Below are 26059 nucleotides of genomic sequence, written 5' to 3'. Positions count from 1 at the left end.
TTTATTCAACATGTCATGAGGCATGCTAGGTGTTAAGCCCTGTCTAAGGCCCCAAGGTCACAGAGGAATGAGATGTGCTTCCTGCCTTCTGGGCACTTGCTATCTGGGAGAGACAGTAACCATATAGAAAGAAATGCTAACGGACATGGGTGTACTGGCTAGAGAGGGGGCCCGAGGATGGTGGGTAGGGGTGGGGAGGGAACAAGGGTAGGCTTCACAGAGGTGGTGACATTTCAGCTGGCTCTTGAAAGATCCATATCATGTGGAACCAGAGGGGCAGGTATTCCAGATAAAGAGAATGTCATATGTAAAGGATAGGAGAGTCTGACTCTTCAGGGAAAAGAGGTCTAGCGTGGGGGGCAGGAGGCAGCTGGTGAGGGCCAGGAGCTAAACCATGGAGGTGGGCAGTGGTCAGGACTTGGGGGAACTTGAATTGATCCTCTGAGTGACTAGGAGCCAGTGAGAGATTGTATTCAGGGGCAGGACAGGTCCAGATCAGTGGCTGGGAGCATTTGTTCTGAGGCACTCCGGGAAGGAATGGAAGTTGTTCAGGCAAGAGCTAGTGGGAGCCTGACCTAGGACACTGGTTTTGGGGCTAAAGGTGAAGGAGAGATTTGAAAGATTTAGGAGACCAAACATTCAGAACCTGGTGGTCAGCTGGATGTCCCCTGTGGTCTGTGTGGGCTCTGGGGCAGCTATTGAGGTTCCTCTTACAATGGCACAAGGCTGGGCACGGGCTGCCTTTGTTTTCACCTCGCTGACATGCTCTCAGGAGGTTTGAGATGCAGCCTGTGGAGAAGGGAGACTTTTGGGATGTGCTGTGACCCAGAGTGAAGGCTCTGCTGAGGGGGAAAAGGGCCTGCTTAGAGGAAATAGGGCACAGCTCACTCCACCCCAGGGCCTGCTTTGACCCCCAGGCTATCTAGCAACTGCCTTCCTTTTTTATACTCTCTGGGTCCTGCAACCACTCAGGGTACCCATAGCTTACTCTACCTACCCCCGCCCACCCCCCGCCATTCCAGGGAATATTATGGCTCCTGCTCTCTAGGTTGCCAGCTCTTCAGCATCCCAGGTCATTTCTGCCAAGAATGATGTACAGTATTATGCTAAACCAACTTTATGGGCAGCCCCTTAAAATGCAAGATTCTGCTCATGATGGATGGAGAACATCCAGTTGTTTAGTCAACAACTTACCATGTGTTGCAAACCTGCACGAACCACACATAGGCATCTTGTTATGCTTGTTACACCCAGGACCCCATAAATAAATAGCCGAATGTGTCTTGGTGCATCAGGGCTGGAGTATGGAAATAGAGGCACTACATAAATAATACACATTTACAAAACAAATAATATCAATACATAAGTGTGTGCAACCATCACCAAATCACCTAGTTTGACAACCATGAAAAGCTCCCAGGGTCTGCCAAGTGATTGGCTTCCATCCATCAGTGTGCATCAGCATTCAAAATGACCGCTGAAGGGAGGGGGTCCTCCTGCACGCTGACCTTGAGGCCTTTGAATTGAGGCAAGTGGTGAGATTGCAGGTGGGCACCCTGACACACAGCTCTTCTGCCAAGGTGTGAAACCTACCGCGGCCGTGTGTTCCCGCATATGTCTTAAGGTCTGCCGCCAAGCAGAAGGCTGATTAGTACCAAGTTGCAGGATGCAGTGGGTTGCACCTTCAGGAAGGTGGTTGGCTGCGAGGGTGAGTGGGGGATGGATTTTCTAATTATGTAGATTTGCTTTGGCTTGCAAAGGGAGCCAGTGGGTTGTCTTTCTAAGTGACTTGTACAAGAGCCCTGTCACTTACAGCCATTCACCCTGAAGGTGGGGTTGGGTTTTTGGAAAGCCAGTGTCCTGTCTTGGCTGCCCCTTTTTGAGCTCCGAACCCCACTGGGCATCTGGTTCTAGCATCTGGAGCTCCGAAGAAGCAGCTGACAGAATGGCCTCTGGAGTGGGCGCCCCACCCCTCAGTTGTAATGGCACAATGCTGGATTTCAGTATTTTAAATGAAAAATATATGCAGTTAGCTGTGTGCTGACAATGTCCTTGAGGATTTGACAGTGAGATTTTCCAGCAGTTGGTCTTCGTTAGGATCCTGGCAGTGTTTAATAAGGCAGTCGAACTGCTGGCACCTTGGGTTCCTGTTTGTTCTCCGAGGGCTCAGGGGCTGCTGCGGTAAGCACATCGACCAGAGCTGATCATTACAAGGGCGTACGCCACCATGAATAAAAATGTCACACGTTTTCCCATCTCACAGCGGTACAAAATGTCAGTCCTGTCAAACACACATTGCAGGGAGCTGTGTGCAGTCCGTACAAATTGGAGAGCTGCATATTCCCCCAGCCTTCTGATATTCTTCATTTGAAGCTGAAGAAAAACAGTTGTTAACCTATTAGCTAGGATTTTAAACTCTACTGAGGCGGAGGATGGGTAGACTTTGACACAGATAGAAATGTATTCCAGGGTCCAGAAATTTTAAAACCAGGTTCTCCATCCATTTGTTCCGAGGCGGGGAAGAGCCCTCTATCTAGTGAACCTGACTGACTTTCTTTAACAGACTGACTTTCTTTAACACTGGGGAAATTTTGGGAGATTTCACATCTGAGCTTCCCCTCGCTTCGCACTTTTGCATTCCACTCAAAAAGTCTTTTGCTTTTTGGGATAGCCCCGGGGCTCAACCTGTTAGGCCAGGATACCTCTAGGCTGAGAGTTTTTCCTGATCAAGAAGCACACCAGAGATGTTGCCAGCCTTGTGGACAGAGTAACTGGCATGATGGTGACAATGACTAGTTTGTCTGGTATCATTCAGATGCTTGGCAGTGGCCTTGCTGATAATTTGATGCTGGCTTCATACTCTTGTACTAGCATTTACTTTGCACTAACCCCGTGCCAGGCCTGGTGCCAGGAGCCAGGGGTCCAGCTGTGGCCGACACAGAGCTGCCCTCAAGGAGCTTACCATCCAGAGGGATGTGGGCACCCTGAGTGGTTATGGTTCAGTGTCCAAGAGCTCCCTTAGGGGAGGGGCAGGAGGGAATGTGTTGAGCCAGGAGAAGAGGGAAGTCTTCTCAGGGAGGGGAGCAGAGTCTTGAGAGACCAGCAGGAATCATCAGGTGGGAAGGAGGGAAGGGTACAGAGAACAGTAGCCATGGTGTGAAGGGTGGTGGCCCGTGAGAGGGCAGGCAGGACCTGTGTAGGGCTAGAGAGAAGAGCTGCTTGGGGACAGTGTGAAAGATAGATGGGGCAGGCAAGGCTGGTGGGACAGGAGCTGGATCGAGGACTGTCTACAGGGACATGATCAGGACTGTGGGTTAGAGCACTCCTCAGGGCCACAGGTGGATGGGGTGGACCCTGGGGGCAGAGAGAGCAGTCTGGAGGCTGTCATAATCGCCTGGCCTGAGAGGGACCACCAGGCTCCCTTTCCAAAGGATTTTGTGAGCTCCTATCTGTACAACTGCAAAATCAGGAGAAGGTTTTTATTTTTATTTCCTATTGGCGTGCTGTTTGGGGTGAACATCATTCTGGAGATGATAAATTAGCCTGGTTTTGCTGAGCTGGCCCTGGCCCTTAAATGCACTAAACAAACCCTCACCGAGTAGGGATCATGGGCCTGGTGAAATGCATGTGGCTGTGGAGATGAACCTTTATGTGTGGTCAGAACAGACTTAGCAGGACAAAAAGCTCAGAGGATGTTGGAGGGAGCTGAGCTCTCCAGGGAGAGAGGAGCACCCTCAATCTCTAGAGAATATGTTTCAACATCATTCTTCTGCTCTTTGTATACTAGATTTGATGGAAGGTGTAGGCTTCTTTGGGGTTAGACAAACTTGGGCTTGGATCCTGGCCGTGCTGCCTATCAGCTGTGAGGCCTGGCCTGAGCAAGTCATTGAGCCATGCAGCCTCCATTTCTTCATCTGCAGAATGGAGATTTTGCCTTCTTTGTAGGGTTGCTAAGATCATTCAAGACCTTACATGTAGTGCTCCTAGCACAGGACCTGGAACCTAGCAAGTGCCAAAAACCAGTAGCAACTGGTAGTATCAGAGGGGATAAACCAAAAACCAAACCCGTTGCCATTGAATCAATTCCGCCTCATAGTGACCCTATAGGACAGAATAGAATTGCCCCCATAGGGGTTTCCAAGGCTGTAATCTTTAACGAAGCAGACTGCCATATCTTTTTCCCACGGAGCTGCTCGTGGATTCGAACCACCAACCTTTCAGTTAGCAGCCAGGTGCTTAACCACTGCACCACCAGGGCTCTTCTCAGAGGGGATAGTCTCTCCCAACATCTGGAAGCCCCTCTCTAGCCCCACTACACACCTCCTGGGAATGTCACCCAGGCACCCTTGATAGCATACCAGATGGTAATCCTGGTGTAGGTAGCCACGAAGCACCTGCCTCCTGTTTCTGTTGGGCAGAGAATGGCACGCATCAGCAAAGCTCCCTGCCCCTGCCCGGCCACCGGCCGCATCTGTGCCGGACCCCACAGCCACCAATGGGATACCACCTATTCAGACCGTGCAGCTGCACCCGACTAAAAACAAAAGACTCCCCTCCCCCCGCCCTGCTGCTGGCCTTCCTCCTTCCCCCCTCCTACTGCCTCTGTCCCCCAAGCGGCTGGGGTCACCCGGCCCCCTCACAGCCTTCCCTCACAGCTGCCTCGCTGCTTTTGTTCAGCATGTGAACTTCCCCGTCAGCCGAGCTCCTTGCACGGGAAGTAATCAGGGATCTTGACAAGGCTTCAAACCACAAATGCCACTACAAATTAACCAGCACCACTACAAAATACTACTCCTGTCAACATCGGGGAAGAATGCACTGCTCTTCAGGACCAGCCTGAGATGTCCTTTCAGCATAGCCCTCACTCACAGCAAAGAAGTACCCAGGCCCAGCCTGAGAGAATGACCTCACAAGGTGACTCGGTGAGCGCCTGATGTGCCCGAGCCCTTAGCACACACTCTGCCAAGATGGTTGCTTACAGAACCCACAGCAGGTGCAGGGCCTTTCTTTGAGAGCCATCTCCAACCCCAAACACCACCCCCACAGACCACCGGGACTGCAACTGGTGGGCCATGTTGAATCTGACTTCGGACTGAGACATCTGGAGATTGATTCCCAGCCCCACCAACTTCCTAATGAACTTGTGTGAATCTGGGCAAAAGGCTTCGGTTTCCCTGTCTGTAGGCTGGGGATCATAATAATAGTGCCTCTATTCCAGAGTTGTTAGGATCGGCTGGCCTATTGTGTGTGCTCCAAAGTGAGGGCCCCTCCCACCCCCTTCCTTTTCCATGAAGAAGCCCCTCCTTGTTGCTCTGGGTAGGTGGATGTTCCCCAGATGGGTGCGTTATCTTTAGCCATATTGTAGAAGTCTATCCCAGGCAGCCTCATGCAGGAGGCATCCCCCAGGAGTCACAGCTTGTTACCTCTGAAAGCGCTTCGGGGCCAAGGCTCCCAGGATTTCCTCCTGGGTGCCCCAGTGCTGTCGGCAAAGAGTGAGTGCGCAGCATCACCAGGGCCTGGGCTTCTCCCGCTGTCCTCGCTGAAAACCTGAAATGGAGGCAAGCATTTGATCCTCCCCAATAAGCAGGATCAGCTCTAGTCGAGGCTGGACGAAGAGGATTGGAAATAATGACAGGAGTCGAGGGACAAGCGAGAGCTGTGCCTGAGAGGGCTGGTTGGGCATTTCAAAGGAGACACTCCACAAAAATATTGCTTCAATGCACTCCTTTTTGGAGACATATCAAAAGAGGCCCTCTTTTATTTCCATACCTTGCATAATAGCAGATTTCCAGTCCTGAAGAGTAGAGGAGCCTTGCTCTCAGCCCAGAGGCCCTTTGTAAAGCTGTAGAAAGCTTTGTCTTCCCCTCCCAGCTGGGCCTGTTTTCATGCACAGGTCAGAGCATTGATGTGGCTACTAGCCAGGAAAATTAACCAGGTGAACTCTTTCCTCGTTAAACAGTGATGGAGTTTAATTGTGAATTTTCTCTCTCTCACCCTCTCCGTTCCTGGCAGTATATCTGGTCGGAGCACATCCCTGGGACAAACTGAGAAATCCCCAGAGTCTATCCAGCTTCCTTAGGGGACCCCCGGGCTTCTGGGCTTCCTCCTTCTGAGCCAGTTGGGAGTCTGGACAGGAACGAACTGTTCAGAACACAATTCAGACACAAAGAATCTGCTACCTTCTTTGGGGCCAGCCTTGGAGGCCAGCTTTCATGCCTCTAGCTGCCATCAGGGATACCCCAGCTTTCTCGACCCTCTGGAAGGAGAACTGCAGGGGCTGACTGCCTCCCTGGGCAGGTTGCCCCAGCCCACTCCCACCCCCAGTTTTGCATATGTGACCCTCAGCCTTTAGCAAGGCTGTTTGGGCCCTGTGGACTCAGGCATCTGTCCTCTTCCACATTCTTCCCTGCACCACTGGTCCCTTGCTTGGGATCTAGCCAGTCTCCCCACTGACTTTGACATTTCTTGTTCTGTATGGCTTTATACATGATGCCTGTCCCCTCTAAGCCCACTTTCCAAGCAGTGAAATGGGGATGCTGATTCTGACCTCTCAGGGTTGTTGAAAGGATGGTCCAAGGTGGTGTGTGTGTCCCTTCTTTGGTGGGTGTGCCCTTTCATTGCCCTCCCCTCAGCACACACATCACAGGGCCCCTGCCCCAGCCCATAATTAACTTGCAGTGAGCTCTTCTGAAGGCCTGTCCTCTACTTGCTCTATATGACCCTGGGCAATCCTAGCCTCCTTTCATTTGTAAATCAGGGGTAATAACCCTTCTTCCCTGCTTGAGGAGTCCCAGAGCCAGCGAGTGTGCCAGCAGCTGATTCAGTGCCGGAAACACAGGCGGGCAGCAAATACTCTGGCTCTGCCCATGGTGCAGGCAAGCTGGCACCCCTCACAGGAGTGAAGCCCCCCCGCCCCCTGCCCATACACACTGCTCTCTCTGCCCCCAAGTCAGCGCCTGGCAGTTGAGCATTTTCCACCCGCAGCCCCGAGCAGGACGCCCGCTCATCCATGCCGCCCAGGTAATTAAGTTGATATTCCAACACGGCTTCCCCTCCTGACCTTTTGGAAACAATGTGTTTTGCTGCATCAACAAATTAACTGCAAATCAGATGCTGTACTCATAAATGTGGGTTTCATATCCAATGAGCATACTCACCTGGCCCACATGGCTGACAGATAAATGCCGACGGCCAGGCAGAGACCCACAGAGGCCAAAGAGTTCCTCTCTTCTCTTGAACCTCTGTGTCAATCACACTTTCGGGCTTATTCTCTCCATGTTCAAGCCTCCCAGCAGTGACATGGCCAGGAGCGGTGAGTTGACAATATGGAGATCTAGGCGGGAGAGGAGTGGATACTCGCTGGAGAGAGTGTCCTTTGAGGGCCACCCAACTTCCTCCCGTCTGTCTGCTACACCAGGGACAGCAAGGTGTCTCATATGTGTTTGATGATGTCCTTCCCTGACAAAATCCCTTCTGATGCTCTTGGGACAAAATCCAAACTTCTTAGCCTGACATTCAAGGCCCTATATTATCTAACCCCCTAACCTGGCCTGCCCCATCCTCATATTCACCCTCATTCTAGTCTTGCTGGACCACTGTGGTTCCCCTGAACCACGTACCATGTCTGCTCACACCTCTGTAACTTCACCTAAGTTGTGCCCTCTGCCTAGAATACCACTTCCCTCTCATGTCTCAGCTCCTTTAAGAAGCTGGCCCTGAATTCCCTCCCACCCTTATCCAGGATAAGAGCCCTTCCTTTGTAGTTGCACAGACCTAGGCATCCCTCTGTCCCTCCTGGTCATCAGAATGGGAGCAGAGACCATATCTTGTTCGCTGTTTTACCCTGTGCCTGCCATAGAGTAGACCCTACTGTTTGTTGAATGAATGAACAAATGAATCACATGCCTCTTTGAAAAGCACTGGAAAGAGATGCTCAAATAAGGAAAGGAAGGGAGGATGTCAGTCTCTCTTTCTGACCCACCCCCCTTTTCCTCTAAGGTACATATCTCTAATTAACCTCAGAAGGGACATGGACTAGAAAAACCATGTGTGAGAGGATTGTAGGTGCTTTTGGAAATTTTAGTCAACAAGGAGAGCACAGTGTACTAAGATTACCTGCTTGTTTTAGTTCCCACTACTAACTGTGCAGCCTCATGCTACTCCCTTAACCTCTCTGGGCCTCCTGTTCCCTGTCTCTATAACGGGGAAATAATTTTTCCTTAAGTTGCCTCACCAGAGGTGTGAGGCACAAAGGAAAGAAGAGATGTAGAAATGCTTTGAAAGAAAAATACATCATGTAGAAGAGATTATTATTAAAATCCAGTCTTCAGTAGAGCCTGCCTTGGAAAACCAAAGTCCCCACGTCCACAGGCTTTTTCTGGGAAATCTGACAGGGTACCGAGGATTGTATGGTCCCACTTGATCATCAGGGTCCTGGACCAGACTTCCACACAGCTTTAGTTGCACTCTGTTTTGATCCTCACACCAGTGCTAATGACTCAGGAGTTATTTCCATTTTACAGAAGAGTTAACTGAGACTTAGAGAAGCTAAATAACTTGCCCAAGTGGCAGAGCCAAGATTGAACCCAGTAGAAAATGTCAAAGCCAAGACACATACCTTTCTAACCCGAAGTGTGTTTCTTGGAGTTTTGGCCCACTACTCTTTCCACTCTAAGAAAGATTTTTTTCCGTGAGGTAGGTCCAGTCCCACCAGACCATACATTCCTTAAGGACAAAGGACTGTGTCTTACCTCTGAATCCCCGGACCCTGGCCCAGTGTAGATGTTCCATAAGCATACATAGAAGGAATCCTTCCACTCTGCGAGGGTGAATCTTCTCCCCCCACTAGACATGACCTTCAGGAAGGCAGGCACTCTGTGTTGGCCTTGTCGCAACTTCCAGCCCTCCCCACTCCTCCTGCCATGGCCTGGCTCAGGAAGTGCAGGAGAATTGTTGAGTTGAGCTCGTCTTAGCAAAGATTGCCAAAGGCCCAGCCTTTTTTTAACTCTCTTAAGAAACAGCAGTCAGCATAGCTGCATTTTGATCCAGCCAGAGAATTGGGGATCACATGCGATGTGCTTTCTATGCACAGGTGCCCAAACCTCTTGATCCTCTGCCCCCACTGCTTCAAGGCTCTCTTGTTTTTACCTTCCCCTCCTCCACTGGTAGGAAAAGCATTGGATTTGTAGTTAAGAGCCCTGAGACCTGCTCCCAGCTGCCTTTCCCTAATCTCTTTCCTTCTCCGTGGAAGGCTGTGCTCCCTACCACCTAGGGCTGTGATCTGAGATGAACAAGTCCAGGTTCCAGGGCTACAGAGAAGCCCCAGGTGAGGCCTCTGCCCTCAGGGAGCTCATAGTCAGATGGGGAGCAGCTCCTGACTCATGGGAAATGCCCCATAGACGCTCACCCACATTCACTGAGTCCAGCTTCCCAAGCACTGGGACCCGTTTCTGAAAAATGCTGTGTTTTTCTGAGTTGAGCCTTCTAGGCTTCTCTCTTCTCCCCCTGCTCACCCCCCAGTCACCACCACTCACTCCTGTGACCTGTTGTAATTGTCCCCAGAGTACTGAACTCTCCCCAGTCTGTGTCCCATCTGTCATCCACCCCGGCGTATTCAGGAAACTGCACTCACCTAGTAGCCCCCCACCCCATAACCCCCAGGAAGCAGAAGCACCTTCACAGCAGTGTGTCCACTGGGATCCTGGCCCTTTGTGAAGGGCCGTGATATGCTCAGCATCCCTACAGTGGGTTCCCCATGATCTCAGTCACAGACGAGGGCACTGAGGCCTGGAGAAGCCACTGGCTTAGCAGGGTCACTGCGTAGGGTTCTCCAAAGGTCAAATGTTCTATCCAAAACTTAAGACTGCTTCCCACACAGATCACTGTAAGATCTGCGGTAATCATCTAGATGCCTGCTTATCACCAGGCTCAGTGCCCATCCCCAGGGGCCTTACGCTCCTTGGCAGGGCATCCTGATAATTAGTGCAACCATCCCCTCTCCTTCCCTCCCATCCCAGGGAGGGTTTTAATGCACACCCACTGGGAATTCACCTTTCTCCTGCTGGCCGCCACGGAAAGGAGTCCCCATTATGTGTTCCAGCATCAGAATATCCTCAGAACTCATGGGTACAGTCCCTGTCCAGGCCCACTCCCCTCTCCCTGTCCATTCCCTCTGGTGACTGGCCCCCTTGGTACTGGAAACCTGCAGGGGACCCCCCGCAGGTATCAGGCAGGGCAGTGTGGCTCCCTGTGCTTGGTTGCTTGTGCCAAGTTTTGTTTTTATCTGTCTGTTTGTGCCAGCACATTTTGGACCACATTACCCTTTCTTGGTGTCTTTAAATCCCCCGGTGTACTCTGCTAAGCTTCTAGGCTGGCTGTGGCTAGGAGGCTGCTTTCTTCCCACCATTTATAAATTCATTTGCAAAAGAACCAGTACTTCGTGATCAAAGGAAAATAAGTTCATTACAGAATCTGCAGAACTGACATTTGTTGAGCTTCTACTATCTGCCAGGAAGTTTAGGCCAGAAATCATTTGCTAGTACCTATTAGGTACAAAGTCCTATACTGGACCTCAGGATCAAGAGAGAAATGGGACAAGTTGATAATCATAATCCATTGGGCTAAGGGCTGCAAAGAATACACAGTGGCAAAGCACTGACCCACACTGCTCAGGGACAGGGTGGCGGGCAGGGTAGGCCTCCCAGAAGAGGTGGTGCTTGAGTCAGACAATGTAGGATGAGTAGGTGCCACCAAGGGTGAGACAAAAGGGAAGCGGAAGCACATTCCAGGCAAAAAGAGCCATTATGGAAACACGAGAGATCACGAGGCATTCAGCAAGTAGTTGAGTAGGGCTGAAATGGGGGGTATGAGAGGGGCAGGGCATATGCCAGAGACCAGGCTGCAGAGGTGGGCAGGGCCCAGAACCTGGAATGCTTCTGGCAGCACTTTTTTTAATTGAGGTGAAATTCACATAACATAAAATTAAACCACTTTCAAAGTGTACAGTCAAGTGGCATAGTATTTAGTGCATTCACAATGTTGTGCAACTACTACCTCTATGTGGTTCTGAAACATTTTCATCACCCCACAATTTAACCTCGTATCCATTAAGCAGCTACTCCCCATCCTCCCCTCTCCCTAGCCCTGACAACTGCCAGTCTGCTTTCTGTGTCTATGATCTTACCTATTCTGGATATTTCATATAAATGGAATCATACAATGTGTGACCGTTTGTGTCTGGCTTCTTTTATTTAGCATCAGGCAGCATTTTTCAGGGCATATTAATGGGTGTTACAGGGAAAGAGGGTCTGTATCCAAATAAATTTGAGAAATGGAATTTTTGAAAGCAAAGTTAATAGGTGTTTGTATGCTTGCTTTTGGTGTTTTTTGGCTTGTTTTTGTTTTTAATTGCAAGACTTGGCAGCCTTTGCTGTGCTAACAGGCATTGTGAATCTCCACAAGGAACAAGACAGTAAACAGCGTTTCCTAGACTTTCTGGCCGTGGAACCGCCTTATTTTCCCTCATACAGCGGATTTCCCAAGATGGCGTTTCTCAGAAGACACCTTGTGAGATGCTGGCCTTAAAAGATGATTTAAGCTGGCAGAGGCACAATTGGGCACGTATTTTTTAAATCCACTACAGAACAAGTGTAGAAAATGGATTGGGAGGAGCAAATGCTAAAGGCAGGGAAACCTGCTAATGGTGGTAGTGGTGGTGTTAGATGCCAATGAATCAATTTTCAACTCATAGCAACCCAATGTAACAGAGTAGAACTGCCCCCATAGGGTTTTCTAGGCTGTAATCTTTACAGGAGCAAATTCCCAGATCTTTCTCCCGTGGTGCCACTGGGTGAGTTCAAACCACCAACCTCTGGGTTAGCAGCCGAGTACTTAACCCTTGTTGCACTACCAGGGATCCTTAGTGGTAATGGTTGCTAATGTCTGTTGTCCAGCATTGTTCAAAGAACTTGACAGACAGCATCTCATCAAATCTTCCCAATGGGCTATCCAGTAGGGAGTGTTACTACCCACAATTTGCACGTGAGGAAAGTAAAGTTCACGGTGGTTAAATACCAGGCCCGTGGTAACACAGATAGTAAGTGGGGAGCTGAAGTTCAACCCAAGACTGTCTGACCCCAGAGGCTGCCTCCTGAGTACCCTGCCACACTGCTGTCCCAGCAAGAATGTCTGGAAATAGTCCAAGTCAGAGGTGAGGAGGCCCGTACTGGAGCAGGGCAGTGGGGTAGGAGAAGAGAGTCACCCAGAAGTCGAGTGGACAAGCTCAAGAGAAGCAGCGATGTGGTCGGGGTGGCGTTGGGAAAGTGGGGCATCTGAACCTGACTCAGGCCTTGTTGAGGGGGCAACCTGTGCACTGGTGAGGGGTAGGCTTCCCTTCCCTGCCCTGTTACTTCCTCCTGATGAACAATGTAAGCTGGCTCCATTCTCCTTTGTCCTACACATTTCCTGTAAGCCACAAAGGTGAAGAGGCTTTACTCACTGGGTGACAGCGCCTATCTCTAGACAGTGCCCCTGCCCCCGACCCCAGGTAGCCTCCACCAAAGAAAGGTCATCATGCATGTGGTTGGCCCACACTCCCAGCTTATGGTTAGGAGCTAGAAGCCATAGTGTATTTCCATCCTCTCTGCTCTCAGTGTGCCACAGGGGACCCCAATTCTCCACCAAGTCCCCTTAGGCCATTCTGACAGTCCCTTGCCTAGGCACCAGGGATCCAGGGACAACTGAGACATGGCTGTACCCTCCAGTAGTCGGGTTTAGAAAATGAGTTCTAAGGCACGTTTGGTATCCAAAGTATTACTCTTTCCAAGTGAAGTTTAAATTGGCACCAACCAAGAGAAATGCCAGCCATAAATGTAATTCTCAATGTTTTAGTAACTGTGGTAAAAAGAAACAGATGAAAGTAATTTTAATAATATATTTTATTTAACCCAGTATATCCAAAATATAATGTTTACATTTATTAATGTTCAAATATTCATTTGAACATTAATGAATATTAAAACTTATCAATGAGCTATCTTATATTCTTTTTTAATACTCTATCTCTGAGAGCCCGTGTGTATTTTACACTTAACAGCACATCGTAGTTTGGACTCCCCATGTGTGGCCACTGGCCCCTGTATTGGATAGCACAGGTCTAGACTGGGTGGAGGAGTGATGGACATTTGTGACCTGAGTGGTGGAATGGCAAGGAACCCATTGGAAGCCTCTCAGGGTTTGCTGTGGGTCTTGGTCTAGTGTGGACTTTTACCTTCTTTACTGTGCCTACCCATCTCCCACACCTGCCCTGGGCATTTAGATGGGCAGGCTGTTTGAAAGGATGAAGCTTGACTTTCAAGATAAAGAGTTTGAAGGTAGAGCTGAGAAATTTGTGCTCTGTGGGTCTTGATTTCAAATCCTGATTTCAAAAACCAAGCGTTCTATACAAATCTCATTTGCTCATGAGACATTACTGAATGGTATGTTTTTGCAAGTCCCATGGAAGGTCCTGCAGACACAGTGAGAAATCCCTCAAGGAACTGAAAATTTAAAAGATGGTGAGGAGAGGGGCCATGGGGGTGGATACTGTGGGAGAAGTCTCACATGGCAGGGAGCACCAAGAGGCAGCATCTGACCTGGGCAGGAGGCAGGGGAGGCTTCCTGAAGGCAGTTCTCCCTGAGCAAAGCACTGAAGGACAAGTACCCGTTCGCCAGGCAGATCAGGATGCACGTGTGGACATGAGTGCCCAGTGCCATTTAAGTGTCTGCCTGAGGTAGGCATGGGGGAAGGTGGGGACCGGTCTGTGTGGGGCACAAAGGACCCAGCTCTTGGAGGATTTGTAATGCCGGCGCAGGACCTTGCGCTGTCACTCAGGGACAAGTGGGGGCATCAGAGATCTTGAGGCGGAGATGTGGCATAGTCAGGTCACACATTAGAGAGAGTTTCCTTGGCCTGTGTGGAGAACAGACTGGAGGAGGAGACCAGGCCAGGGAGTCCTGTCCGGGGGTGATTGCAGTAATCCAGGCCAGAGGCAAGGCCAGAACTAGAGAACCAAAGAGGAGATAGACCCAGAAAACGGAATCTGCAGGGCTGGTGACCAGTCTGCTGTGGGGGTGGGGGAGGCGTCAAGGAGGCCCTCTGGCTCTGGCTTGGGTGACTGAATACTTTTTCTCAGGCTGTGTGTGGAAATGTATCAGCCTGTCTCAGTGTGTACTGATGTCTAAAGTTTCCGCTTTAATGCAGCCACAAAGATTCCTCCGTCCCACCCGACCGCCGCCTCCCAAGATACATCGCTCATCGAGGCCCGTGAGTAGCTGGCCGTTCTGCCCCTCCCCACCTAACACTGCCTGAGCCACTCTCTCTAGCCTGACTAAACCTTGGGAGTTTGAATTCTCCTGCCTTGCAAAGAAAAATGGGAAATGGGCTTACCAGCTTCCTTCTCTGCGTGGCATGAACCTGAACTTGCATTTTCTGGGCCTCTCTCTCCTTTTTCTGAGCAAGTTCGGCGACTTACAGGTCAGAGCTGTAGGTAGCCAGGGGGCCACCGTGTGGTGTGTTTGCCATGTGTGCATCATTTGAGCAAATCTCATAGGTTGATCCATATTTCTAGCCAATGAGCTTTAAAGCCTCGCTGCAAATGCCTCTTCCTCAGAAAGGAAGCAGAAGTCTGGCAGCAGGGGTCTCATTCCCGCCAGATCTTGGTTTGGAAATGCATTTGATGTACCTTCCCGAGGGCAGAGGCTACGCCCAGAGAATATCGAGCCAGCTCAGACGGAGACAGGTACTCCTCCTCTTCCAGGCCTCACATGGAGACCAGCCTTCCATGTAAAGTGCAAAGTAAGGGTAGAAAAGCAGGACATATGTGATAAACCCGCCAACACTGGGAATGGGGTGGGGGAGGGAGAGAGACCCATGTTTTTTAAAGAGAAATGCCATGGAAAAATATTGGGTGTGGGTCCCAGGCTAAGCATTGGTGAAGTGGTTTTCCGGTAAGCTCAGACTTTGGGCCGTGCTGAGGCATAATAACCTGAGCAGGTGCCTTTAAAATGGGAAGCCGGCCAGGACCCTTGAGGTGACGGCTGTTTACCAAAGAGTGTCTCAGTCTATTGTTCAAGGCAGCCACCGCTCCTGCAGCCAAGCAAAAGGGGTCAGGGCTCCCGCCCAGCTGTGATCCGATTTCCCCACAAACTGGTGTCCCCACCCGCTCCCAGCGTCTCAAAGGCTCATGTCCAAATCCATCATGTGAAACGAATGGCAGCCGAGGCGTGCGGTGGCCAGGCTGAACTGCGTGTCTGTTTCTAATCCCCAGTTCGTGCACCCAGCATTGATTTGGTGGTGGCGCCTCTTTGCGTGGAAGCTGGACATTCTATGACACTGTTTTTCTTGCCTTTCCTACTGTATGGGGGAGTTAAAGGGCTGGTGTGGAGCTTTTGGGGGACTGAGATACCCTCACCTATGGAGTCTCAGTTGCTTGACAACCAGGTGGTATGGATACATCCTATACTCCAGTCAAACCCCAGTCAGGACCGCCATCAAGACCTGGAATATTCTGCTCACTGTCATTGGAAGAAAGGCACAAACAGCAAAAAGCACACAGAAACTCTTCTCGGGATAGGCGGCCTCTTCTAGGTAGAACCTGGTGTGACTTAGTGAAAGATGCAGTACAGGAATTAGCAGCATAGATTTGGGAGCAGACAGTTAGGCTTGAATCTCGACTCCACTGCTTACTTTTGTGAAGTCTGTGACTTCTGGCAGGTACTGAAGCTCTCTGCCTCACTTTTCTCTCTGTAGTATACCCTCATTCATAGACAATTTTTTGTGAGAACGGACATCGGTAACATTTGTAAAGTACCTCACACATTGCCTGACACACAGTACTAATGCTTATCTTTCCTAAACAGGTTTTTTAAAACTTATAATTTCTAAGGAATAATCCAGTTTACTAGTAACTACCATTTGCCTAAGATTTTACAGATGGCAAACCATTTTTAGGTACATCATCCCAGTTGAACCTCACAGTAACCTGTGAAGTAGATGCCATCATCACCCATTTTAGAGATGAGAAAACTAATATTCAGTAACTTAACCCAAGCCCCTCAGCTGGCAAGTGGGTCACCAGACTCCAGAACCCATGTTCCTTCCAGCCTACCACACTCCTTGGTGCCTCCATCTTCATGTAAATGGAGATGGACTTAGCATAAAGTACCAGGGCAAAATCTTCAGTTGAGAAAAAAAAGAATCAGCAGCCATCCAGGCTCCCTACAGAATCTCTAGGACAGTGTCCGGTCCCAGTAGCGATACAGAGATGAAGGTAATTCACCTTTATTATCTTTTGTGTGCCTAGGACTGTGGTAGTCACTTCCATCATTACTGTCTCACTTACCCTTACAGTAGCAGATACTGTTTCCCCAATTTTCAGCCAAGACCACAGAGATGATAAGACAGAAAGCTAGCCTTTAGGCCCAGGCCTCTTTCCACTGCCTCTCCTCTCTCCTCACCAAGCCACCTCTCCTTAAGCCAAAGTTATCCAGTAGGGAGCTCTCAGAGTTCCCTTTAAAGGCCTAGGATCTGAGGCAGGCACGGAATCTCTTGGAAAGCATCATTTGGGGCAAGATTGCTCTCCTTGGATTAACTTGAGTCCTGAAGACAGATATAGGGACTCTGTGTTGTCTCATCAGTGGGGGCACTTCGTAAAGATTGGGGTGTGTGCCCAGCTACATCTGCTGGCCCCTGATGACTTGAGCCACAAGAAAACTCTGAGTCACATCTGCCTCTGCTATTGCGCTGGTGCAGGAGATGACTACCCCAGCACTTGGGGCTGTACTTCTCTTGGTTTATGGTGCATTAAAGAGGCAGCATGCCTAGGACCAGCTCTCCTGGGTGTGGAAGTCAGAGAGGACCACCCTGGTTGAATCCCAGCTTAGCCACTTCCTGACTGTGTGATCTTGGACAAGACACTTTACTTTCTTTGAGCCTTAGTTTCATCTTCCATTAAATAGCTTTAGCAACACTCACTAGATGAGGGTGATGAGGTCATATATGTATAGTGCCTAATGCTGTTCCTGGCATGAAAGGGACACACATATACCCCCCGACCAACTTGTGCCAAGCAGAGTCACGAAGGGACTGGTGTGAGAGCCCTAGAAGGTTTGTGCTTTATGGGGCCCCACATTCCCAGGTCCCTAGGGGCTGTTCACTTCGCAGGCATTCATACAAGCATTTCCAGTGGACGCCACCACACACTAGGTGTGAACCTGGAAGAAGCTGAGTATGGAACCTTTCAAGGACCTCAAAGAGGACACACTAGCAAGCTTCCAGGTCAGGAGCCAAGAGGTGCCCATTTCCGGGCCCCACTGGGCCCCAGCCAGGTTTTGCCAGATCACGTAGCTGCAAGCATTCTCGGCTGAAGTGGCCTGAGATGGCAGGGGATATAGGGAGCCAGCCATTCAGCCTTTCTGGGAGCAGCTTTGTAGCCCGGCACCTGTGGCTGGAGTTCAGCTGTTACCATAGGATTTGGATTTTCTTTTCAAAAAGAAGAAAAACGAAAGAGCAGAAGAAAGCATCGCCCGTGTCTCACGTACTAAGGGGATGGTGTTTTGGACACACAGGGGAGAGCTGGGCTGCGTTTGGCCCGCATGTGAAGCGCTTTATAAGCTCTGTATTTATAATTTCTTGCTCGCCATTAAAATCAAATGTGCTTGGTGCTTTTGTATTCAATACACATTTAACCCTGCCGACTTAGATTTCGCAGGTTTTAAATCCAGTGGGGAATTGGCTGGTTTCCCAACTTTCCCGTCAAGTTCCCCCTTGAACAGAGCTTTAAATCCCTGGTTAGCATTTTCTCCCCCTGGCGCTGCTGCTGTCCTCACACTGGTGGGACCAGTCGCTCTTGTGTGTGTCTGTGTGGTTTTTCCCCTCATCCCCAGCCCCCGCCCTCCCTCAGCACCCCAGAAAGATGGGTGTGATCACTGAAATATGACGGGCACACTGTTGTCGGCATCATCTTATGATTTGGGCTTAATTAAACCATTTTGGCCGCATGTTTCAGTGCCTGGCTGTGGCTCTAGCTGTCCGTTGGCGGCCCTGTGTGTGTGAGAGAGAGAAAAAGAGAGATTCGTGTGTGTATGTGTGATTCGTGCCTGGGCCTCACCTCTGTGCATGCCTCTGTGAGTGTGTGTGTAGCTGTCTCAGTGGCTCTGTGCATGGCTCGGGATGGTTTTCTGTGAGTGTAATTTTGTGTCTGGCTCTGTCCACACCAGTCAGGTGAGTGTGACTCTGGGTGTGTCTGTGGCTGTGTGGGTGCCTGTCTCTGGGTCTGTTGTGTCTTTCTCTCCCTCCTCCGCCGGCTCTGGCTCCCTCCCTCCCCTCACCTTCCCTCTCCATGCTCTGTCTGTTTTATCATCCCTAATGAAGCAGTCTCCTCCATCGATCCTGCTGATTGCCAACCCATTCCTTTTGTTTGTTGGCGCTGAGCCATTCAGCGGCACTCTGACAGCTCAGCTCGTCTAATTAGCTCTGTTGTTCTTTTTCCCCATGTTTCACCATGTTGCAAGTTCACTCGAAGTTGCCACAAACTTAATCCCCCCATTTCAGCCACAAGTTCACATTCTTAACCCGCCTTTTTGGTAGCAAGGAGCAGCCATGTACAGGGACGAGCTGACAGGCCTTAATGTCTGACCTTTCCTGAAACCCTGGCAGGGCCTCCAGGGGCAGGGGCGGAACGTCTCCATCTCCCCACCTGCACATTGCTTGTGTGGTGAACGTCTGGGGGTCATTCCAGCCAGGTGACCCTGTTTACCAGGCTGCCGGAGAATTCTGGCTCTGGCTCGGGAAACCAGTTCAGAATTGGAATGGATGGGAGAAATATCCATTCATTTATTGAACAAATGTTGACTGAATGCTGCTTTGTGGCAAGCACTGTTCTCATAACAATGATAATAATAGTAACATCATGTACTTCTTAGACTCTAAGCAGCAGCATTCGTTCGTTTTTCAAAATCTTACTGCGTGTCCTGGATACAGGCACTGTGCTTGGAGGTAGGCCAGGATAAGGTCATCATCTTCTAATTCAGAGACCCCATCTCCCACCCAACCCAACCACCCAAATGTCTTCCATGTGTTATTGATAAGAAAGGGAAGTCCAGGTCAAAGAGAATCAGGATGAGCACTGATTGAGCCCCTGCATCGTCCCATTGAATCTCACAATGACCTCATAGAAGAAGACAGTGAGCTCGGTGGTGGAATGCACTTGGCTTTTACCACATCTCTGATTTGCCAAACAAGGCTGAGATCAGACTGGCCACTCCAAAGGAAAAACTGTGGTTAGATCAGACTTGCGGAGACCGGAGGACTTGAGGAGACTGTATAAACACCTTTCATGTAGCCAATTTCTGCAATCTGTGTTCCTAAGCCATTGTGCTGTGTCGCCTACAAATTGGGTGGGGTGGGGGTATTCAGGGATAAGGGCAGACAGGAAATGAAGTATGTATGTGTTCTCTCCATCCCTGCCTTGTCCACAAAATCCAGCAGTTATAGCACTTCCTACCTTGGTCCTGTCATCTGCAGAGAGAAAAAAAGCCCCACACCCCGCACTAGGATGCTTAGGTCATTTTTTTATTGGAGATGGAATTCACAGATAAGCTTGTGTGGTTCAGCTCCCCCCCCACCCCACCCCCCACCATCTCTGGCAGTAGAACTGTTTGGAGGTGATGATACCAAATTTAAAGCCATGTAATGTTGATTGGACCAGATGAGTATCCTTCTAAGGCACCTGAAAAGTCTTAGCCAACCCCCATTGCCAGCTCAGATGGGGGAGAAAGAGTGTCTCTTTCTATGGGCCCTCATCTCAGGTTTTCAGAGGTGTCAGGCCAGAAAAAAACCATCTTGTCACTGCAGCCCAGGCTGTGGGACTAGGAAGCTGTGTATTTCACTTTCAAATATGCCCACCGCTTCCCTAATGCCAGATCTGTGCCGATGAGTGTGGCCACATGAGGCGCGTGATGCCCAGGGTGAGCCCTGCTCAGGACGGCTGGCCCATGGACGCCCTGGGACACAGAAAGATGATTTTTATTGGAACCCCTCTAATACTCTTATTTGCTTTTTCTCCCGCATTTAGAGAGGAAAATAGGCATCCTGCAATTCAGCTGTAAAAGGAGCAAAATAAACATGTGAAACCTTTTTGTTCTATAAAACCCGTTTCTGGGTTCCAGAGCAAGGCAGAGAGAATTTGTCATTAATGAGGGCCCTTTGTTCTGGGCCCTGTACAGACATTATCTCATTGAATCCTCACAGCAGCCCTTCAGAGAGGCACACAGAACTCTCCCCATCTTGGAGATGAGGAAACCAAGCTCTTCAGGACAACCTTTCCTATTTGAGTGGGGCTCTGAGTCCCAGTTTATGATGCAAATTAAGTGGAAATGTTTCCATGAAAAATGGAGATTTTGTAGCCTGTGTCTTGAAAATCCCTAAACATCTCTTTTAAGGTCACTTATCCAAATCTTCAGGATGTTTCTGGACAGCTTTTCCAATTCACTTCTTCTTGGGGGTCTCCCCTGTCTCCTCTCTAGGTCCGCCCTCCCCGTCCACATGTTGTTAAGAGACCAAAGAGCAACATCACAGTGGAAAGCCGGAGGACATCTGTCCCGAGCCCTGAGCAGTGAGTACCCCTTTGCTTGCCTCCCCTCTGTCTGCGTGGAGAACCCGTGGGGCCAGCGCTTTGTGAAGCCCAAATGTGGAGCCTCAGCCTTTGAAAGGCTTCCGTGGAGCCCAGAGTGGGCATTTCACAAAGAGGTCAGTCGGGGAGCAGGGCTTGATCTCCAGTGTCAGCTTCCACACCAGCAGGAGGCCCCAGGGGCCAGGGAGCCGGGCCTGGGCTGGGTTTTGAGTGGTGAGGCCTAGGGGGTACTTGGACAGGCTCCAAAGAAGGTCTCCCACTCTTTCTCATGCTGAAAATGTAGAGTTAGCTAGAGAGGAACCTGATCAAGGAGGAAACCTGTTTAAGGAGGGTCACACCACTTTCTTGGGCCTGCTGGTGCCCAAGGTCTCTGCAGCTCTGATTTACACAGAGGACCATCCTTATCTACTGTCCCACCCCACCAGTACCCTTTGCTCCCCTGTGCCATAGCATTTGCTTAGTTACTATCATTTTTCTCGTCTACCTTGCCTCAGACCTTCTCAAGGGCAGGCATTGGGCTTTATGCCCAATACCGAGCATAGGGCGCAGCTGAAACTGCTGAGTAGGTGTCAGAGAGATGAGGTAAGAGAATGAGGCAGGCGCATAAGCAGTAGCCAGAGATTGAGCTACCTGAATGGGGTAAGGGTTAAAGGTACAGACAGCTACCTGACTCCAGGGCCAGTCTGGAGAAGGTAGCACTTCTACCAGCAGAGGAAGGCAGTTCTTCTCTTTCTCCCCAAGGCACATAGCCCTTGGTCTCTGCCCAGACACTCAGCAGCTACAGGCTGGCTTCCTGCGATGCCTTGAAAAAGTACGTGAATTCACCTTGGTCCAAGGTTACTGGGGAATCAGAAAAATTCCTCCAAGTATCCTGAAGTCTCTTGGGTATAAAGAGAACTGCCCCTCATGTCCATCTTGCTTTCAAAAAAGTTCTCAGGGAAAGAAGTTAAGGGAGATGGCAGATCCTAGCCAGAAGAGAAGCCAAAAGGTAGAAACGATTCTGAAATATGACACTGTGGTCTAACCCTGGTTGTGATACACTTCAGCTCTCCCAGGATTCTCTGCTTTACAATATAGTACTGCTTGAGAGTGCTGGCTTTATAGAACCAGCCTACCCATGCAGCCCCTCAAACCTTGCTGAGAAAGCTCTGGAGTGTGTGTGTGTGTGTCTGTGTGTGTGTGTCAGGGGTGCTTAGTTATGCAAAATTTGGAAGAGAGAGCTGCCTGGAGTTGGGTGTAGGTTTAACTTTTGCTCTGCGTAATAGGATGGAGGAAATGTTGAGGGCTAGGCTCCTGGCCATGACTGGCGTGTATTATGATTGCCCCCTTGTGGAGAAAATGCTGCATAGCTTCAGCGTTCCTCAGACCCTAAAGATTTCTTCTTACAGTGACTGTAAAGAGAACTTACCGTGACTCCAAACTTAGTCATTTTTCTTTAAAGTCATCTCTTTAAAACCGGGGAAAACCGTTTCAACACCATACTGGGATACAGGGTCATAGGCCTGTAGGTATTTGAAAGCAAACTCTAAGATATTCCTGCATTGCTCAAAAAGACCACAGACAAGTGGCACTCCACATTTTACAGAAATTTTGTAGCCAGTTTCCGAATGAGAGGTTGAACTTCTTTTATTCTGTTGCTTGTTCAAAAGCAGTGCTGGCGGATGAGTCGCTATTGTATGCCGGAAAGCCAGTATGTGATAATCCCAGTAACCTGGTTATTGCCTCAACTGTATCAGTATCACTTTTAGTTTCTTTTTGCAACATATCGTGTTTTTTATTTCTGTTTGGGAAACCTTTAGGGTTGAAATGAGCTAGTGGGAGCCTGGTGGCTAGTTTGCTGGGTTGGCAACCTGGCCATGATAGAAAATAAAGGACAGGTTCTCTGTGACCGTACATCACAGCGGCTTTAGCCCACGAAAAGATGGAGAAGTTCATTTCAGGACATCATTCCAAAGGTTTCTTTCCTTTTCACATTTTTTAATGATGTGGCGGGGGGATGCTGTTCTCCCATAATGCCAGAGACCTTTCTGGTGCAACACGGGTGTTTTCCTGCGTCTCTTCCCAGGCTGCCCTCTCCCACCCCCCTGCCGTGCTCCTCCACTTCCAAATGCCATGTCACAACAGCACTTGGATATGTTTTTCTCAACTGTCATCAGCTCCAGCTGGCAAGACCAACTTCTTGAAACACAGGAAGCATCCAGCGGAAAATATTTTAATAAAACAGACTCCCCATGAAATATTGTTCCGGGGAGGAAAGGACCCAGCTCCACCAATCTGTTGGCATTGTTTTGGGAGACTTGAGAAGACAAGCTGGCAGGCAGGAGCCAAATCCTAACGGGCCTTTGTTGGGGGGTGGTTCCCTGTTGGGCACAGGGACTCGATGCCTGGCCCTTTAATCTGGCCTGAGTTTTCTTGAATTACTGATCTCTGTCTCCACCGGTAATATCAAAGAGCATCAGATTTGGGTGGCAGAAATAGATGCAAGATCTTTGAACTTGAAGAGGGAGATTCAGTCCTCCTGACGTCTTGCTCTAGTTCTCACTTCCAAATAGCACATTAAATAATTAACTTGTGGACAGCAAGATGGAACTCATTAAGAATAAGACAGTTTCCATGGTCTCTTGCAGCAGCTCAGCATTCAGGGATTCCTCAAGGCCCTGTAGCATCGGCCATCAGCTCTCCAACCAGTTCGTCCATTGAAGTTCCTTTCTTCCTTTCTAGCTGATGTCCATCCATCCATTGATCCATCTGTCCATCCATTCATTTAGCCAGTTTCTTTGAAAGTCTACTAAGTGTGAGGTACATAGGATTTTTAAAGGGAGTCTCTGTGCTGAGTCTTTTGTTGACTTGCATTTTGCCAAAATGAAATTTCCCTATGTCCTTTTCTCTTCCTGAATCGGGGTAGATTTTCTAGCCCCTTAAAACCATTCGATTGCAATTGGAAGAATATATCAGAAAGATTTCTAGGAAAACATGTCCTCTGTTTTACAGTTAACATTAGCTGATTAATATTCAGTCAATATCTCTCTTCTGGAAGTATTAGCTACTTCCATTGTTATTCAGAACAAGGCTGATGGAATGCCTGGGGGATTCCCTAGGGTTAGGAGGATCAGGCAGGAGGGGCTGTGGGTTAGAGGCCAGTTAATAGGAAGTGTGATTGAGCATGTATTGTGTTCTAGGCCCTCTTATATTGGTATTAGTTTCCCTTCCACAAAGTGGGAATTTGGGCTCAGAAAATTTATTTGACCAGTGTCCCCCAGGTCACCCACTTAGAAAGTAGCAGGACCAGGATTCAGCATTCTGCTTTATTTTACCTTCTCTCTGTTACCCCCTGCCGCCCTCCCTGGGACAGGGCCCATGGGGGTCCACTTTAAGTCTGGCTTTGCCCAGAGAGCCAGCTTGTGTCCTCAGATGGCTTACCCAGCACCTGCCCCTTCCACTCTGATTCCCTGGAGCTGGGGATCGGAGTTGTTTGGACCTCCTAGACTGCCAAAGAAGCAGCACTCACTGGTGTCCAAGTGATTTCTACTTGGAGAAGGAAAGAGGAGTAACATTTACTGAACATCCATTAAGTGCCCTTTTATTTCCTCATAATGAGTGTGAAAGTCAGGAGGTGGCTTTCCCATTCAACAGGTGGAGAAACTGAGCCTCAGAGAAAGACTCATTAACTTGCCCAAGGTCTCAGCTTTAGAAAATGGTGGAATCAGCTCCGAACCCAACTGTCTTGACAACAGAGGCCTCCCCCTTTCTCCTCCACCATCCAGGTTTTTTGCTAAGAACCTGATTATGATTACGTGTGCCTCTGAGCGGTGAGGACGACAGGTGTGGTGTGGGTCACAGCTCCTACCCATTAAAGGTGGGCCTTGGTTATTTTCAGCTGTAGTGTGCATAGCCACCAGGCCTCAAGTTATTTTCGTTTTTGCTGGCCTGGTAGAGGGGAATTTCCCATCCAACTTGATGATTAGAAAGAGACAGTAAAAACCAGCTGCCATTGTGTTGACTCCAACTCGTGGTGACCCCATGTGTGTCAGAGTAGAACTGTGCTCCACAGGGTTTTCAGTGGCTGATTTTTCAGAAGTAGATCACCAAGCCTTTCTCCCAAGGTACCTCTGAATGGACTCGAACTTCCAACCTTTTGGATAGCAGCTGTGTTAACTGTTTGTACCACCCAGGGACTAGCAAGAGACAGTAGCAAACTCTGAAAGACAGCCTTGTGATTAGTACTGCCGCCCCTCCACAGACCCACACACTATGCAGACTGAGGTCAAAGGCAGAGAGTGGCCATGGGGATCCCCAGGTGCCTTCTTCTGCCACTCAGCCGGCACCCACTGATCCCCTGCTGGGAGGCAGCAGTGGGGGCCAGAGTTGCTGAAGCTACAGAAGGAGATAATTACATGCAGCCACTGCCTGATTTAATCTTCACAGCAACCCAGAAGCATCGGAGTGTCTTCTAAGTCTCAGTGGTTAAAGGGCTTGCAGTCACTAGTATATCTAAGATGGACCTAGCCCTGACCACCTACAAAGCCTGAGCCCTTTTGTCCCTAATGGGTGAGACAGAACACCTTCGAGTCACACAGGGGGCCTGACTGGCTGCATCCTGGGTATTTGAAGTTTCACTGTGTTAAGTAACAATGGTCCAGATTCAGCCACCAGGGGCCCACAAGCCATTGCCCTGCTCACCCCTCTGGTCAGATGCATCTAAAAATCTGCTCTTTTTGAATAACCTTTTTGTTTATAAAATTGATGTAATAGCCTTATAGACAATTTGGAAGTTAGGAAAAGAGAAAATTCACTGAATCCCACTACTTTAATTCAACTGTTTATTAGCATTTCTGTAGATTCCCTTCCAATCTTTTTCCTGTGTATATCTTACAGGGCTGCAATTTTCTTGCAATATTGGATCATCTGGATTTTTTTCCCACGTCTTTGTAACTTTTGTCATGAATGACTACAAAGATCCCACTGTATGGACATATGTGGTCTACCTAACCTTGTACCCACATATTGAATCTTTAGATTGTTTCCAGGAAATGCCAGGGTAAACATCCTTATTCTTAAAGGTTTTTTTTTTTTTTCATGTTATTGTAAGAAACGAAATGGTTAACAATTATCATTAATTGAGAGCTATGTGCTAAGCACTTTACGTACACCGTTTCATTTAATCCTCACAGCGGATCTGTGGGAATAGGTAGTATCAGCTCTATTTTATAGAAATGGTAACTGATGTCCTAAGAGGTTGTCACTGCCCTAGGTCACACAGCTAGTTAGTGACAAAGCTGAGATTCAGATATGTCTCTTTAACGCCAAAGCCTGCACCCTTAGCCAGCCATACAGGAAGATTTCTGCTCCATGTTGCTAAATAATGTTATCTTTTTTTTTTTTTTTTTTTT

At 49.2% G+C, this 26059-nt stretch overlaps 1 protein-coding gene across 1 annotated transcript in view; it reads left to right on the top strand.

Annotated features, from left to right (window-relative positions):
- The window catches only part of DENND1A (DENN domain containing 1A), a 545605-nt gene that overhangs the window by 504093 nt on the left and 15453 nt on the right, over positions 1–26059 (top strand). Inside the window, exon 18 of the mRNA XM_004375649.1 lies at positions 20563–20651. Within this exon, the coding sequence (XP_004375706.1) occupies positions 20563–20651 (89 nt within the window). The remainder of the gene's footprint in view (positions 1–20562; positions 20652–26059) is intronic.

Source organism: Trichechus manatus, unplaced genomic scaffold (assembly GCF_000243295.1).
Source record: "Trichechus manatus latirostris isolate Lorelei unplaced genomic scaffold, TriManLat1.0 scaffold00038, whole genome shotgun sequence".
Taxonomy (NCBI): Eukaryota; Metazoa; Chordata; class Mammalia; order Sirenia; family Trichechidae; genus Trichechus; species Trichechus manatus.
Note: the sequence above shows the minus strand (reverse complement) of the source record. Positions and strands in the feature narration are given on the sequence as shown.